Raw genomic sequence first — 14,680 nt, forward strand, 5'->3', positions numbered from 1 at the left:
GCAACTTAGCTAATTACATCTCATTGTGTTTGATTGTATTGATGCACATATTAAAGGGGGGAAAATAAAATTGTCCGCTTGAACTGCTGCTTTTAACGGATGCAACACCCAGACAAGTCACTGTTTACAAAGGACATAGACCAGAAAGTAAGATCTCTTCAATACTGTGCTCCAAAGTTATTGATTTCTTTTTACCTGAAAAAGTGAAAAATAACATAATTCTGCTTCTTCTACCCCAAGGTAACAGGACTTGTGTCTGAGCTTAACAAGCAATCTGGAGATAAGCATTGTGTAGCTTCTTAGACGCCTAGCTGGTTGATGGTTTTTACAGTATCTCCATGTAATCTGATGATTACACATCATTTGTGTTAACTGCCACATCTTGCTAATTAGTCAATTTGTATAGTGCTTGGATCATGAATAACGTGTGAACAAATGACAAGTATAATATGCAAGCAAAAAAAAAAATGCTTTTCTCTTGTAACGATTTGTTAGTACAGTATGTATAAGTGTTGGCTAAATAAGTAGTCTTGTTTGAAAGTGGAACTGCAGGTAAATTCAGAACAAAGTGATTATATGGTGATGTACCAGGCTGTGAAAATGATGTTATATTAGATGTTGATCAGGTACACATCATAAATATATGTGACAGAATAGTCTTGGGAAAAGCCAAGTCAATGAGATAACAGCTAAAATCCATAGTGAATGCATTGGGTTAACTTTACGCAAACACTACTAAATAACAAATTCAAATGGGGTTATTCATTAAAGTGAGAATAAAAGCAAATGTCTCAGACTCCAGAGGGAGTACGAGGCACCGTGAAGTCCCCAAATTGAATGCACTCGGCACACCTATATACTGACAGACTGGTAAGTAGTCACAGGAAGGTCCTCAGGTGTACCGTTGAACGCTAGTATTTAGTAATACTTGGGTAGGAAGCATACCTGTGATTAGTCCTCAAAAAGTAAAACCCCCAAACCGTTGTGGAGGGTGGCTAGTTGTAAAGTTGTATCCAGATACGAGTTGTTAATGGCATGTTAAGTGAGGTGATGAGGTCTCTGCGTATGTGTTATTAATTATGCATTTTGTAGTTTCATGGGACAGTGGGAATTTAGTGCACTTGTGCTCTATCTTTTATCAATGTAAAAAAAAGCTATAACAATTGTTCATATTTTTTTTTCAGATCCTGTCAGAAAGAATTTCAAACCCGTATGTGGATCACTCGGCTACCAAGGTATTATTATGTAATGTTCACAATTACCTTGCACACAGCAGTAGTTGTTAAAGGATCAGTGCAATCATGTAATATATACTGAGTGAACTTGCAAAACAGTGAAAGCACTTAGTTATGAAACACCTACTCAGACTCTACGATTGGGTCTTTCATAATGTAATATTTGTTTAACAGCTTGGCACATGTAGGCCAAAAAGCTTAACTGAAAAGCATAATAACAATGATCACATGTTACATGTTTCACGTAATTCATATATTCGATAGTGATCTTGCTATGGGTCATAAAGGTGATCACGTGAACTGTAGGGTGAGAATGTAGCAGCAAATACAAAGAAGGGTTAATTATGGTTGAGTAAACTACATATTTGTAATAGTTTTCTGTTGAAAAATGTCAAGAGGAAGCATGTTCTCAGCTAATTTTTCTGCAAATGAGAAAATCTCACAAAAGGAAATATCCACGTGCTATTCAACAAACTGTGAGAGAGGAAGTCAGAGCAAATTATAATCCCCTACCTCAATCCGGCGAGATTGGTCACGTGTGTGTATAAGGGGAGAATATTTCTCAGATGGTTATAAAGGTACAAACTAGAGATGGGCGAATCCGCCCAAACGCGTTTCCCAGATTTTCGCTGCTGTTACCCCCCCAAAATAAATTTTGCGGTGTAAAATCCGCCAATGGGTTTGGGCAGTTCCATCAAAATCCGCCATTGGATACAACCCGTGGACGGATTTGTAGAATCCCATTTCACGGATCCAGCGATCCGTTGGCGAATTCTTAAGAACCCGCCAACGGTTTGCTGAATCCGTGGATGGGATTGTACAAATCCGTCCCTAGGTTGCAGAATCTGTGGGCCATGTTGGTAATAATAATAATAATAATAAATACACACAATGTGAATCGCCTTTTTTGACATTGATCCGCTGAAATCCGCAGACCAAAGGTACCGGCCGGTCCGGCCGCGGATCCAAATTCGCCCATCTTTAGTACAGACTCACATATGAACACATTGAACAAATGTCAGTGATATGGTTAATAGGTTAAAGCGAGGTGAAATATTACTCTGGAAAAGTCTTTTTAATAATTGAAAACACATATATATATATTTTTAAGAACCACAGAGCTCTAACAGTTACATTTACCCTAACATTAACTTGAATGTATAATTTTTAACCAACATTAACATGTTACATGGTTAAATAGTAGATGAGGTTGAAAAAAGACATATGACCATCAAGTTCAACCTACTGTATGCTAAATTTAGACAACAGATACTTTATCCTATATCCCTATTTACAGTATATTGAACCAGAGGAAGGCAAACAAAAAACCCCAGTGACATATCATCTAATGATATCTCATAAGGGGAGCATAAATTCCTTCCTGGCTCCAAAAATTGACAATCAGATTACTCCCTGGATCAACATCCTTCTCATGTTTACTTATTTGGTATATCCCTGTATACCTTTCCTTTCTAAAAAAAACAAAAAAAAAACAAGTCCAACCTTTTTTTGAACAAATCTATTCTATCTGCTATCACAGTCTCCATGGGTAATGAATTCCACATTTTAACTGCCCTTACTGTAAAGAACCCTTCCCTTTGTTGCTGGTGAAATCTCCTTTCCTACAACCTTAAGGGATGCCCCCGAGTCCTTTGTACTGCCCGTGGGATGAATAGTTCTTTTGAAAGCTCCTTGTACTGTCCCTGAATATATTTGTATATAGTTATTATATCACCTCTTAGACGCCTCTTTTTTAATATAAATAAATCTAATTTAGCTAGCCTCTCCTCATAAATTAGATTGTACATCCCCTTTATTAATTTGGTGGCTCTTCTCTGCATTTTCTCCAGTTCCATAATGTCTTTTCTAAGGACTGGTGCCCAAAATTGTACTCCATATTAAAGGTGTTGTCTACTAATGCTTTATAAAGAGGCATAATTATGTTTACTTCCCTTCCACCCATTGCCCGTTTAATGCAAGATAAGCTCTTGTTTGCCTTTGCAGCAACTGCATGACTTTGGGCACTATTGCTAAGCCTGCTGTCTATAAACACTCCTAAATCCTTCTCCATCAAGGATCCCCTCATGTATCCCCATTTAAGCTATTAAAAATGAATGTTAAAATATTTATAACCTGTCATTTTATTTGTTTGGTTTTACCTTTTTAAGTATCAATTGCACTTTTAATAGTTTCATTTGCCGAGAATATTACAAATCGTGTCATACCTCAGAATTTCTGAAGGAAGAAAAGTGTATGCATTCTGCGTAAAGCGTAAACATTGACAAAATGAGAATGTTCTGCAGCTGTATTTGTGCATGGTAGAATTAGTATATTAATGTGGCAGTAGAGCAGTACATTACTGGTTGGACAACTATCTTGATGAAAGTGAGGGGGTGAGCAGAAGCACATATCATCTGACTAGGCCACGGGGTGGCCAACTTCAGTCTTCAAGGGTCACCACTAGGCTGTGTATTAGGGATGTCATTGGCAGTCATTCTGACTGAGCCACTGATTGAGCCACCTGTGCTGAAGTAGGGATATTCTTAAAAACCTGTTGGTGGCCCTTGAGGACTGAAATTGGCCACCCCTGGAGTAAGCAGATGAAATAGGGGAATCTGTTTTCAGGAAGGAGGCGTTTGCTGGTTTAACCCTTTGCTACAGAGCAATGCATGGCTGCCTCTATGTCAGTGACTGGGTGTAATGTGCAGTCCTGCAATGCAGCACATATTGTTTTTTGCAAACCAGTCAGAACCTTCTCCACTATTTTTAATGTAATATATATGAACTCAGTTAATATACAATGTACAACATCTATTGTTTTTGTCAGGAGCGAAGGAATGCTGAGGTGACTCCATAGTTACAGCAGAGATCTGAGCTGCATTATAAATGAGTGATAAAAACAATCTGGGCAATACATCATTTTCTGTCCGTACACTGTGTCCAAAATAAAACACAGCTGAATATGTTCACAATTTTCACCAGCAACAAGGTTTGAGAGATGTTTCAGTCAGAGGTGTAAAGACAGAGCGTGTGACCAGTGTCAAGCTTTAACGTCGCTTAGGGCTTATTAAGTGAATGCTGAGGTGTCTATCAGTACATCAGAGTGATATCACTTTATTAAGTAAACAAAGGAGAATGTAACGGAGGCACATACAGGTACTGCTGGTATAAGGGTTAGAGCTGCTATCACTGGGTAGCTTTATACAACAGTATCAAAACAAGGGTACAAGAAAAAAAGATGAGACATTTTAGTATATTAAAGTTTTTAAATAGAACAATCTCTTCATCTAAACTTTATTCTAATACAAAAGTAGGTAGCGCAACCTGTTAACGATCGTATTGTTCTCTCTTCTTTCATGTAGCTCCACGGCGAGAGTGTTTCCTGTGCTGGAAGAGCATTGAGAAATGCTGTGAGAAACCAAGCACTTGATCTAATGAGGGATCGCATGTATCTTACTGGAATCTGCAGGTAAGCAGCTTAATGCAGCACAGAAACTTTGCACACATTTCTAGTACATTTTCACTCATTCCAGGTACAACATGAAGTATGCTTTTATTTGCATTTAAAGCCACAGTCCAGGTTGCATTTCTTCCTTTTTTTTATTGTTATTTTTGTTATAGGTTTGAAGCAGGGGGTCTCCAGAGCTGCACCCCGTTAATCGCATCTCCGTGGACCCTCTACTTCCAGAGATACCTCCGTAGGGGGCGCCGGTATCTCTGTGCTGTTTAAAGGTCCAGGTCAGGTGGGCCAATAGGAAACCACAAGGGATGGTGTCATGACTTCCTACTGACCCGCTTGACATGGGACATTGAAGCCGCCATTTTGTTAGGCACACAATGCCCAGCTGGAGCTGCTTCCGGTACCCCAATACGGAGGTAAGTATCTCTGGAAGTAGAGCTGAGATGAATTAAACTCCGGAGACCGCTTGCTTCAATCCTATATAAAAAAATTTTTTTTAAAAAGAACTGCAACTTGACCTCTCGCTTTAACTGTTTCATTGAATGTGGTTAAGAGCAGGGTAATACAAGTGATTTATACAGATAATAAACACAACTCACCCCTCCACACTATAAGTAGCCGGTTTTTCCATATACCTGTGCAGGACAGGTTCACTGAGGCCATTCTCCCTCCACTGCAGAGGTAACTGAGAATTTTGTCACAGGTAGTGTTAGGACCTGTATACTGGTCATGCCGTGACGTGGCTGCAGGCTTATAACAAGGTTTAACTAAATGACCCTTTCTCATGAGGATACATTGAAGTATTTAACTATGTATTTTGTCACATTGGATGTAGCATTGGGTTTTGTTGTCTTTTGTTGTATACAGATAATAACAAAGGGGCTCATTCACAAAGCAGTGATAAGTGGTTTTACGTGCAATAAATGCCTTTATAGCGCGATACTGCCTGCTGTGATATTCAGAAAGCAGTGATAACAGTGCAGTATCGCGCTATAATGACTATTTATCACCAATAAACAGTCAGTGGGGAAAAAAAGTCATCCGATAGGCCCAAAAATGGCGAACCCGACGTTTTTTTGCCAGTTACTGCTATTCGCAAAGCAGTGTGATAAGTTTATAGTACTGTAAAAGCTCACCATTTCTTTTTCATACCCTCTGTATATTACATATTCAAGGCACTTTGACAACTGTAGATAACATATGCTTTCTTTTTCATTGGACATATTAATATTCCAAATATTATATTTGGATATTTGTTTTACCATCTCACAGTTCATATAACCTTTAAAACATTCAAAAAGGAAAAACCGATCGGTTCCGATTGCAGCATTTATACACTTTACAATGTCCATTAGGAACAATCTGCTAGATAGAGACTTCATTATTACAATATGTTACAGCTAGTTCTGGATCTCTACACATATATGTTGTGTCTTTTTGTAATCAGTGCCCAAACATGCAAACACGTATGTGTCTGGTTTTTTTTGTCTTGACTTATTTGCTAGTTTCATGTTTCCTAATATTTATTTTCTTTCTCAGGAAAAGTTGTGTGGGGTCTGAGCTGGTTGACTGGCTTTTGCAGCATTGTCCGTTTGTCCAGTGCAGATATACAGCAGCTGGTATCTGGCAGACCTTGCTGAAACTCGGAACTCTGTTATCAGGTCAGTTTCATAAAAATATCACAGAATCTGTGTTTTAGGTCAAAGCACCAGATCTATAGTAGAATGAACTCTTTAGCCAGGTAGAAAGTCCACCTTTTGTAAGATCTGTTATTATTCTTGTATAATTGCAATGTAATAATATCATTTATTTCATATAGCGCTATTCATCCACTCAAAGTGCTTCACAATTACAGCGCAGTACAATAGGAATTTTTACAGACACAGTACATGCCCAGATTATTTTACAGCTATCATTTTGGTGCCTGAGGCACAGGGAGATAAAGTGACTTGCCCAAGGTCATAAGCAGCTGACACCAGGAATCGAAGCAGGTTTATAGTCAGAGTCTTCAGTCACTGAGCAATGCCTTTTCCTAGCAATACGTGAAGCAGAAATAATGTCCTACTCTGTCCAGCTCTACAATGTACAGTAGATACTAGAGCATGTCTGTACTTGGAAATTATTCTCAATGTTCATTTTAGTTGTTAGTTAATGTAGTCAACTTATTCACGGTTTGAGGGACTTGTATTATGTATAGCAGAACCATGTAGCCTAGCACAAATATAATACAGGCATACCCCGCATTAACGTACGCAATGGGTCCAGAGCATGTAAAGCGAAAATGTACTTAAAGTGAAGCACTAACTTTTTTCAACTTATTGATGCTTCGGTACAGGTAGGGAGACGGTATTGCTGTTCAGGACGTGCTGACAGGCGCATGTGCGAGCTGCCGTTTGCCTTTTGGGCGAGGGGAATCAGCGCGTCATTACTACGGTGGTCTGTAGGGCAGAATAAGTGTCCATACTCGCTAAGCGAGCATACGGACACGGGGGTATGGTGCTATAGAAAATATGTCCTTACTCGCGATTGTACTTAAAGTGAGTGTCCTTAAAATGGGGTATGCCTGTACATTACGTGTAGAAAGGTGTAAATCTTTTGACATTGTTAATGGGGAGAATGGATTGTCATGGTAACTTATGACAAGATATAACAAACACCAAATATCTGGGTTGAACTGAACGAGGCTTAGATATAATAAAATATATTTATTCGTTAAAAAGGTGAACACAGCAATATAGTACAATTAACAGGCAAGAAGGTAACACTTACTTAGGGTTGGGGAATGGAGAAGTATCAGCTAGCAATTCTCCAGCAATCCGGTGACATTCAAGGTGAAATCATAAGAAAAAAAAACTGTAGGGTTGACACAGTTTATATACCTTTGTAACCCTATTCTTAACATTGAATACAGACTATTGGTGAACAATTATCTGTATCCAATCCCTAACGTGGAAACACAGTTTAACCCATGCCCCCCAGCTAATTAGCCCATGTTTACTGGGACTCTGAGGGTCTTATTTCTGTAGCCCCATAATTAAATCAGGGGCGACGACCAGTCTACCAGATGAAGTATCTGGCAGGATCTTCATTGTTTGTAGGTGTAGATATAACACTTACAAACCACTCCAGTTTGATGCTTCTCCGCCCTCAGGTAAACAGTTAGAGTGGCAGAGTCTTTTGATCAGTACTTGGTTCCTAGACTTTGGGTCGCCCCCCTGACCATTTGCATTCCTTTGTGTGAAGGAATCTGCGCGGGTTTTTATCCCCGCCTTGGAATACAATATTAAAGTTAAAACACAGACATATTAAAATATCCGGTTCCATTACGTCCAGCGGGTGCAAACTTTCCAGATCTTAATGCCGGAACTGGGACATCATATGATCCAAGTTTCAGCCTACTGCGACCTTCAGAACCGGAGATACACAAATACCACTTAAACCATTTCATACTTTAACACAAAATTCTCCGCTGTAAAATAAATCACAGTTTGTCACTAAATCCCCATTGTGGTGCAGACACTGACATTATAGTGAAACATGGGAACAGGGGAACAAACAGTTTCCTGACATGACAAGGTGTAAGCCACATTCCTGGACCGCAGTCCAGTTAACCCCTTGCCTCCCTGGTGAGGTCAGAGTTGGCCATATGGGGTGCAACCCCTTTAATACTGGGCCAACCGACTCTCCCTCTACAGGGATAAAAGCATGAAAGATGAATGAGGGTATTTGTGCTTATGCCGCTGCTAGTGATGTGTGTCTTTACAAGCCTTGGAAGAACGTCCCATTGTTCAGAATTTTTAAGAGCAATCAATGTCTTTGCAAGGTGCTCTACAAAATAGTCAACATTTTTGAAGTGAAACTTCTTTTCTGGCACCTACAGAGTTTGCATTGTACAAAATGCTTACTTTGTAACGAAAAACCGTAACGTGGGTGACGTCACGTTCCTAATGGGCGCACGCGTGCCGCTAGTGCATGCTCAAAAAACGCCATTCCAGGCTGCACCATACATGCACAGAACCCATTAGTCTCAATACAGCGTTCACGGTTGTTGCTGTGTCTAGGCGCAGCCAGTGCCATGCACAGCGAGCACTGCTCAAGACCCCAGAATCTGCCGCCTGGACCCATTCCAATCTCTCTGCTGCACAGGTGGGCACCGTCTATACAGAGTCACCCGCCCACACACACGCACTCTCCCATACACCCACCCAGTCATACACACACACAGTCACCCGCCCACACATTCAGTCACACATCCACCCACTGTCAGTCACCCACCCACACATTCAGTCACACATCCACACAGTCAGTCACCCACCCACCCACAAAGTAAGTCTCCCACACAGTTAGTCAGCCAGCCACCCACACAGTCAGCCAGCCACCCACACAGCCAGCCACCCACACAGTCAGCCAGCCACCCACACAGTCAGCCAGCCACCCACACAGTCAGCCAGCCAGCCAGTCAGTCAGTCACCCACAGAATCAACCACAGAGTCACAGAATCGCACATATTCACAGTGTCACACATTCACATACAGTCACACATAGTCACACACATACAAGGAATTCACAGTTAGTATAAATATAGATGTGCTAATAGCTAAAAAAAGGGTGTATGTGCAGAGCATGCGTGTTCCAAGTGAAACTTCTTTGTGTTTTGTCACTGAAATTGTGTTTTGATTTTTCATAAAAAAAACAGCACCATCACAAATACAATTTCTGTGACAAAACAGGGACAAAAGACAAAAGTTTCACTTAAAATGCCCATGCTCGGCGCGCACACACACACACACACACACACACACACACACACACACACACACACACACACACACACACACACACACACACACACACACACACACAGACTGACAGACAGACAGACAGACACACACACACTTTTTGTTACTTAAAACTTATACACATGGAATCAAAAACATTATTTCACAGAGAAGAATTTACAGCTATTTTGTTCTATCCTCAAATATCTGAAAATGACATACAGATAAATCTGGAGTGTGTGACACCACAATAGAGAGATTACAGTCCCTGTGCAGAGCTTTAGAATTGTTTTTTTTTTAAAGGTGTCAAAAGAGCATTTATCACATTAGCAAAGCAAACACATTTTCTACATGGATTTTGTCTGCATTAATTTTAAATATAATGCACTTAATTATTATAGCGTTACTATGCGTGCTATAGACTCCCTAGAAATTATCTGAGATGAGAAGCATAGAATGTTTCTTCTTCCTTTGTAATAAATAATTCACTCCACCTAATGTCATTGGTGAAGAGAGTTTCATGCTTTCCTCTCTCACCTCCGGAAACAAACATTCACATGGTGGGCAGTGTAAAAATGAAGTGTTATAGGATGTATTGTACTGCATTGAAATGCATTTTATCAACAATTATAATTTTTCATAAAAAAAACAGCACCATCACAAATACAATTTCTGTGACAAAACAGGGACAAAAGACAAAAGTTTCACTTAAAATGCCCATGCTCGGCGCGCACACACACACACACACACACACACACACACACACACACACACACACACACACACACACACACACACACACACACACACACACACACACACACACACACACACAGACAGACACACACACACACACTTTTTGTTACTTAAAACTTATACACATGGAATCAAAAACATTATTTCACAGAGAAGAATTTACAGCTATTTTGTTCTATCCTCAAATATCTGAAAATGACATACAGATAAATCTGGAGTGTGTGACACCACAATAGAGAGAGATTACAGTCCCTGTGCAGAGCTTTAGAATTGTTTTTTTTTTAAAGGTGTCAAAAGAGCATTTATCACATTAGCAAAGCAAACACATTTTCTACATGGATTTTGTCTGCATTAATTTTAAATATAATGCACTTAATTATTATAGCGTTACTATGCGTGCTATAGACTCCCTAGAAATTATCTGAGATGAGAAGCATAGAATGTTTCTTCTTCCTTTGTAATAAATAATTCACTCCACCTAATGTCATTGGTGAAGAGAGTTTCATGCTTTCCTCTCTCACCTCCGGAAACAAACATTCACATGGTGGGCAGTGTAAAAATGAAGTGTTATAGGATGTATTGTACTGCATTGAAATGCATTTTATCAACAATTATAATTTATGTCCTTAAATCTTTGACTGTTAGACAAGGAAACACAATGCTGGGCTAAGCAGCACTGTTTATGGTGGCCACATTCACCTGTGATTAAGGCATTGTTTATAACAGGAGAGTAAACAGAGAAACAGCATGGGAACAGCGGAATCCCAGATATAAGTAGGGTCAGGCTGATTTTGGTTGTGATGGATCCGGCTGTTACCAACACTACTGAGGATATTTGACAGAAGGATCATAAATCTATTTGGGACTTATTTTGTTTGGGCCAAAAGGGGAGTGACCATAGCAACAGCAACACGCGCCTTATTCTGTATACACTGAAGCAGCTGTTAGGGATGTTTTTGTCCAAATATCCCTATTGACTTCAATGGGGATTTTGGTCAAATGGCCCGACAGGCCACTTCGGTGTATTAATTATCCCCTAAGAAAGCGGTTTTGAAAACAATATATAAACTGACCCTTAAAACTCATGAAAAGAAGTTCATGGAATAGTTACCCTAAAAAGAAGATCTAAGAGTTGGTACCCTAAGCAGAAGATGCAGCTATTCATTCCAATGGAACAAAGCAGCTTGAATCCAGGACCATGTCAACAGATCAGAAGCAGGGCCACCTGTTTCTTCCCAGAGTCAAAGACTTCAGTATTAACTAACATTGATAAATATAATGTTCTTCTTATTTCCCTGTAGTCCATAGAGATTAATGTACTGTATTGATTTTATTGTTTGGAAATTGCCTGTTAATATACTGTATTTTACACACATGCGCACACACACGCTCGGGGTCCACATAATGAGACCGCGTTATAACCGGGATCACTTTATAACCGCTGCGCGAGGACTTACCGGGCATCTGCAGCTCTCTCCTCTCTGCAGCTCTCTCCTCTCTGCAGCTCTCTGAAAGGCAGTACTGTGTAGTAGAAGTTAAGTTTGTTGATACAGTCATTGACATCACACCAATCCTATGGTGTAGCAGTTAGAGAATCGCTACCAGGGTATGAAGGGTCATGGGTTCGATCCTTCATGGTATGGTAAAATTATTAGTGATGGGGGAAGGGGTGTGTGTCTGTCCGTTAGCAATAAAGCATTGAATGTTATAATAATAAAAAAAACCTTGGAGATGTTTTTTTAAATTGGGAGCGGTTTAAATCATTGTATGTGTATATATACGGGGTTGCAGACCTGCCTAAGCCATGCAGATGAGCATTCAGTTGTATTTACATTTGCATATTTGCTTTGCTGTGGAGGGTTTTTGTCACTTTTTTTACTCACCATAACTTAACTCAGTATTATGGTTGGCCCGTCCTTTAGCTTCTTTGCATACCCAGTTAATCAACCCCCCACTGATGAGACCCATTAAGGTCGAAACAGCTGTCTGTGGGTGGTTTTCTGGGTATGCACCTTAACCCTGGCTATGCTCAAAGCTGTGACCATGCAGCAAGCTTAAGCCTATGGGAACCATGTTAAAAATGGTTTTTGAAGCAAAAAGTGGCACTGTGTGCTCATTTGCATGTCATTTCCCAGAATCCCTTGCTGCAGTGGAAGTGCTGTGTGCTGGGTGATAATGGGGAAAGGCGGGGTTGCAGACCTGCCTAAGACATGCAGATGAGCATACAGTTGTATTTACATATATATATATATATATCATACACACACACAGACGTCTGTTTCTTTGCCATACCTCCCCATAAAATATAAATACATATTTATTAAATATAGGTATTTCTTACTCCATTATTGTGCCAAAGTAGTGAAACTAGTCCTATTTTGATTTTTTTTAAAGTTGCAGATTGTGTAAAAATAATGAATTGTTAAATGTCCTTCACCCTCTGGCAGCCATGTCTTCCCTTCTCTGTGTATTCCTTGAATAAGGAGGAAGCATGTACTGAAAAGTGGCTTTATGTATTACTGTATAACTTTCTTTATGTTAATTAAAACTATAGCTATTAGCATTTCCGAAAAATAATTTCACAAGAAATGTGCATTGATGTAACTGGGGAATTAGAATTAGAAACTGTTTCTTTTTTCCATGCAGTGGACAAACAGCTGTGTTTTCAGGATGCGTATGTATTCTACCAGTTTTCTTCTGACGAATGCGGTGACACAGTTTGTGAATTTGGAGGACACAAAGGATGGCAGATGGGTGTACGACTTTTAAAGCAACTGGCTTCTCTTGCTCCATTAACATCAGATATTTGTGATGTGTAAGTATTCTTTTGGCTGTCAGATTCCTTTCTTTTTCCTGCTCCTTAAGCCACTCTACCCAAAACCGAAATAAGACGGACACTGATTTGGGTGGAAAATGGCCACAGTATATATCAAATAATGATAAAACAAACCCTAATATCCACACAGAGGGATAGATTCTCTCAAACGGGCGCACTCTAAATAAGCTTGTTTTATTACAAATAGTTCCTACATAAAAAAACTGCACATAATAACCCACAGTCCCAGATAAAAAGTCCCTTCAGATAAAGCTAAACCCAACCCGGAGTACTGAATCCTACAGTAACATGGAATCTGATGTAGACAGGCTGAAAACAAGAATTATATTCTCTCTCAGTCCCTGTGGGTAATCCAAGTATCAGTGTGAATATCTAAGAAATATGGTCAAACATGACCTCAGAAAAAAGAGCACTATGAAGAACCACAGTAAAAATAAATAAATATATATGTAAAGCAGTATTAGTCACTGATTTGAATACAGTAGATTAGAGACCAAGTGATGGTATTCAACACGAGAGGTCCTCCTATTCTAATCATTCATACAGTTCCTACATACATTTGCCACCATATGCCCTAGCGGGCATGAAACCACCACTGTGACAACAAATGTATAATTTATATTTATACAGAATAACATTAGCAAACAAATCCACATATTTAAACACATACATTTGATCACTGTACCATACAGTTCCTCCCCCATTTTTTAAAATACAGATGCAGCCACCATTATTTGAACTCTTACCTGGAAAATTCTGGGACAGTCTCACAGTAAATGACTCAACGTTGCTGTAACATTGCCTCAACATTTCTGGCCCATCGGATCAACACAACAGAGGTCCCTGCAGTCCCATTCAGTTTGAGTCAATGTTGAGGCATTTACTGTGAGACTGCCCCAGAATTTCCCAGGTAAGTGTTCTAATAATGGTGATTGGATCTGTATATATATACACATAGGGAGGGAACGTATCTAACCTTGTGCTAACTTAAATGGCTGAGCCTTACAGCATGCAGCCCTCCTAAATCTGTGTCCATACAGCCTTCGACCGAGCGGGGGCATGCGCGTGACGTCACCCGCGTGAAGCGGGTGCATTTTCTGGACATGGAAGACGCGCTGTGGGGGTGTGTGTCTTAGGGAGTGTTTTTGACATGACGGAGTTGGTTCGCCCTCATTGGGCGAACCATTCACGTGACCTGCCCTTACGCGCCGAGGAATCAGTTTGAAGTGAATCCTCGCGCACCGCGCGCCCCCTCCTGCTGTCGCCCGCGCGGTCTATGAGCGCGATCAATGCCATAAGGCAATGTGATCGCGCCACACGCGCACGCTCCGCACGGTCTTCGGCAGCATGGACGCAGCCTAACAGACCATTAAGTCTCTCCCCTTTGCATAAACGATTCAATCACAGAGCCCAACTAAATGCACTTTCAAAATCCTTGATAAGCTTAACCCTTATCCAACTGCAGGGAGTCGTCACTGCAGTCATGAGCCCAGTCCTGTTTCCCTGGGCATCTGCTTTCTTATTACAAATTTACCAGATTTTATACTCATTGGTTAATAAATAGCTATTTTGAGTATTATCTGTTCTATTGAGTTTCTTCTTTAAAAAAAATACT

At 40.1% G+C, this 14,680-nt stretch overlaps 1 protein-coding gene across 2 annotated transcripts in view; it reads left to right on the plus strand.

Annotated features, from left to right (window-relative positions):
- RAPGEF5 (Rap guanine nucleotide exchange factor 5) overlaps positions 1-14,680 on the plus strand; it is a 264,461-nt gene that overhangs the window by 56,002 nt on the left and 193,779 nt on the right. For both annotated transcript variants that reach the window (XM_075587143.1, XM_075587142.1), the window contains exons 2-5: positions 1,185-1,235; positions 4,598-4,704; positions 6,235-6,356; positions 12,876-13,044. In XM_075587143.1, coding sequence (XP_075443258.1) covers positions 1,185-1,235; positions 4,598-4,704; positions 6,235-6,356; positions 12,876-13,044 — 449 coding nt within the window. The remainder of the gene's footprint in view (positions 1-1,184; positions 1,236-4,597; positions 4,705-6,234; positions 6,357-12,875; positions 13,045-14,680) is intronic.

Source organism: Ascaphus truei, chromosome 2 (assembly GCF_040206685.1).
Source record: "Ascaphus truei isolate aAscTru1 chromosome 2, aAscTru1.hap1, whole genome shotgun sequence".
Classification (NCBI taxonomy): Eukaryota; Metazoa; Chordata; class Amphibia; order Anura; family Ascaphidae; genus Ascaphus; species Ascaphus truei.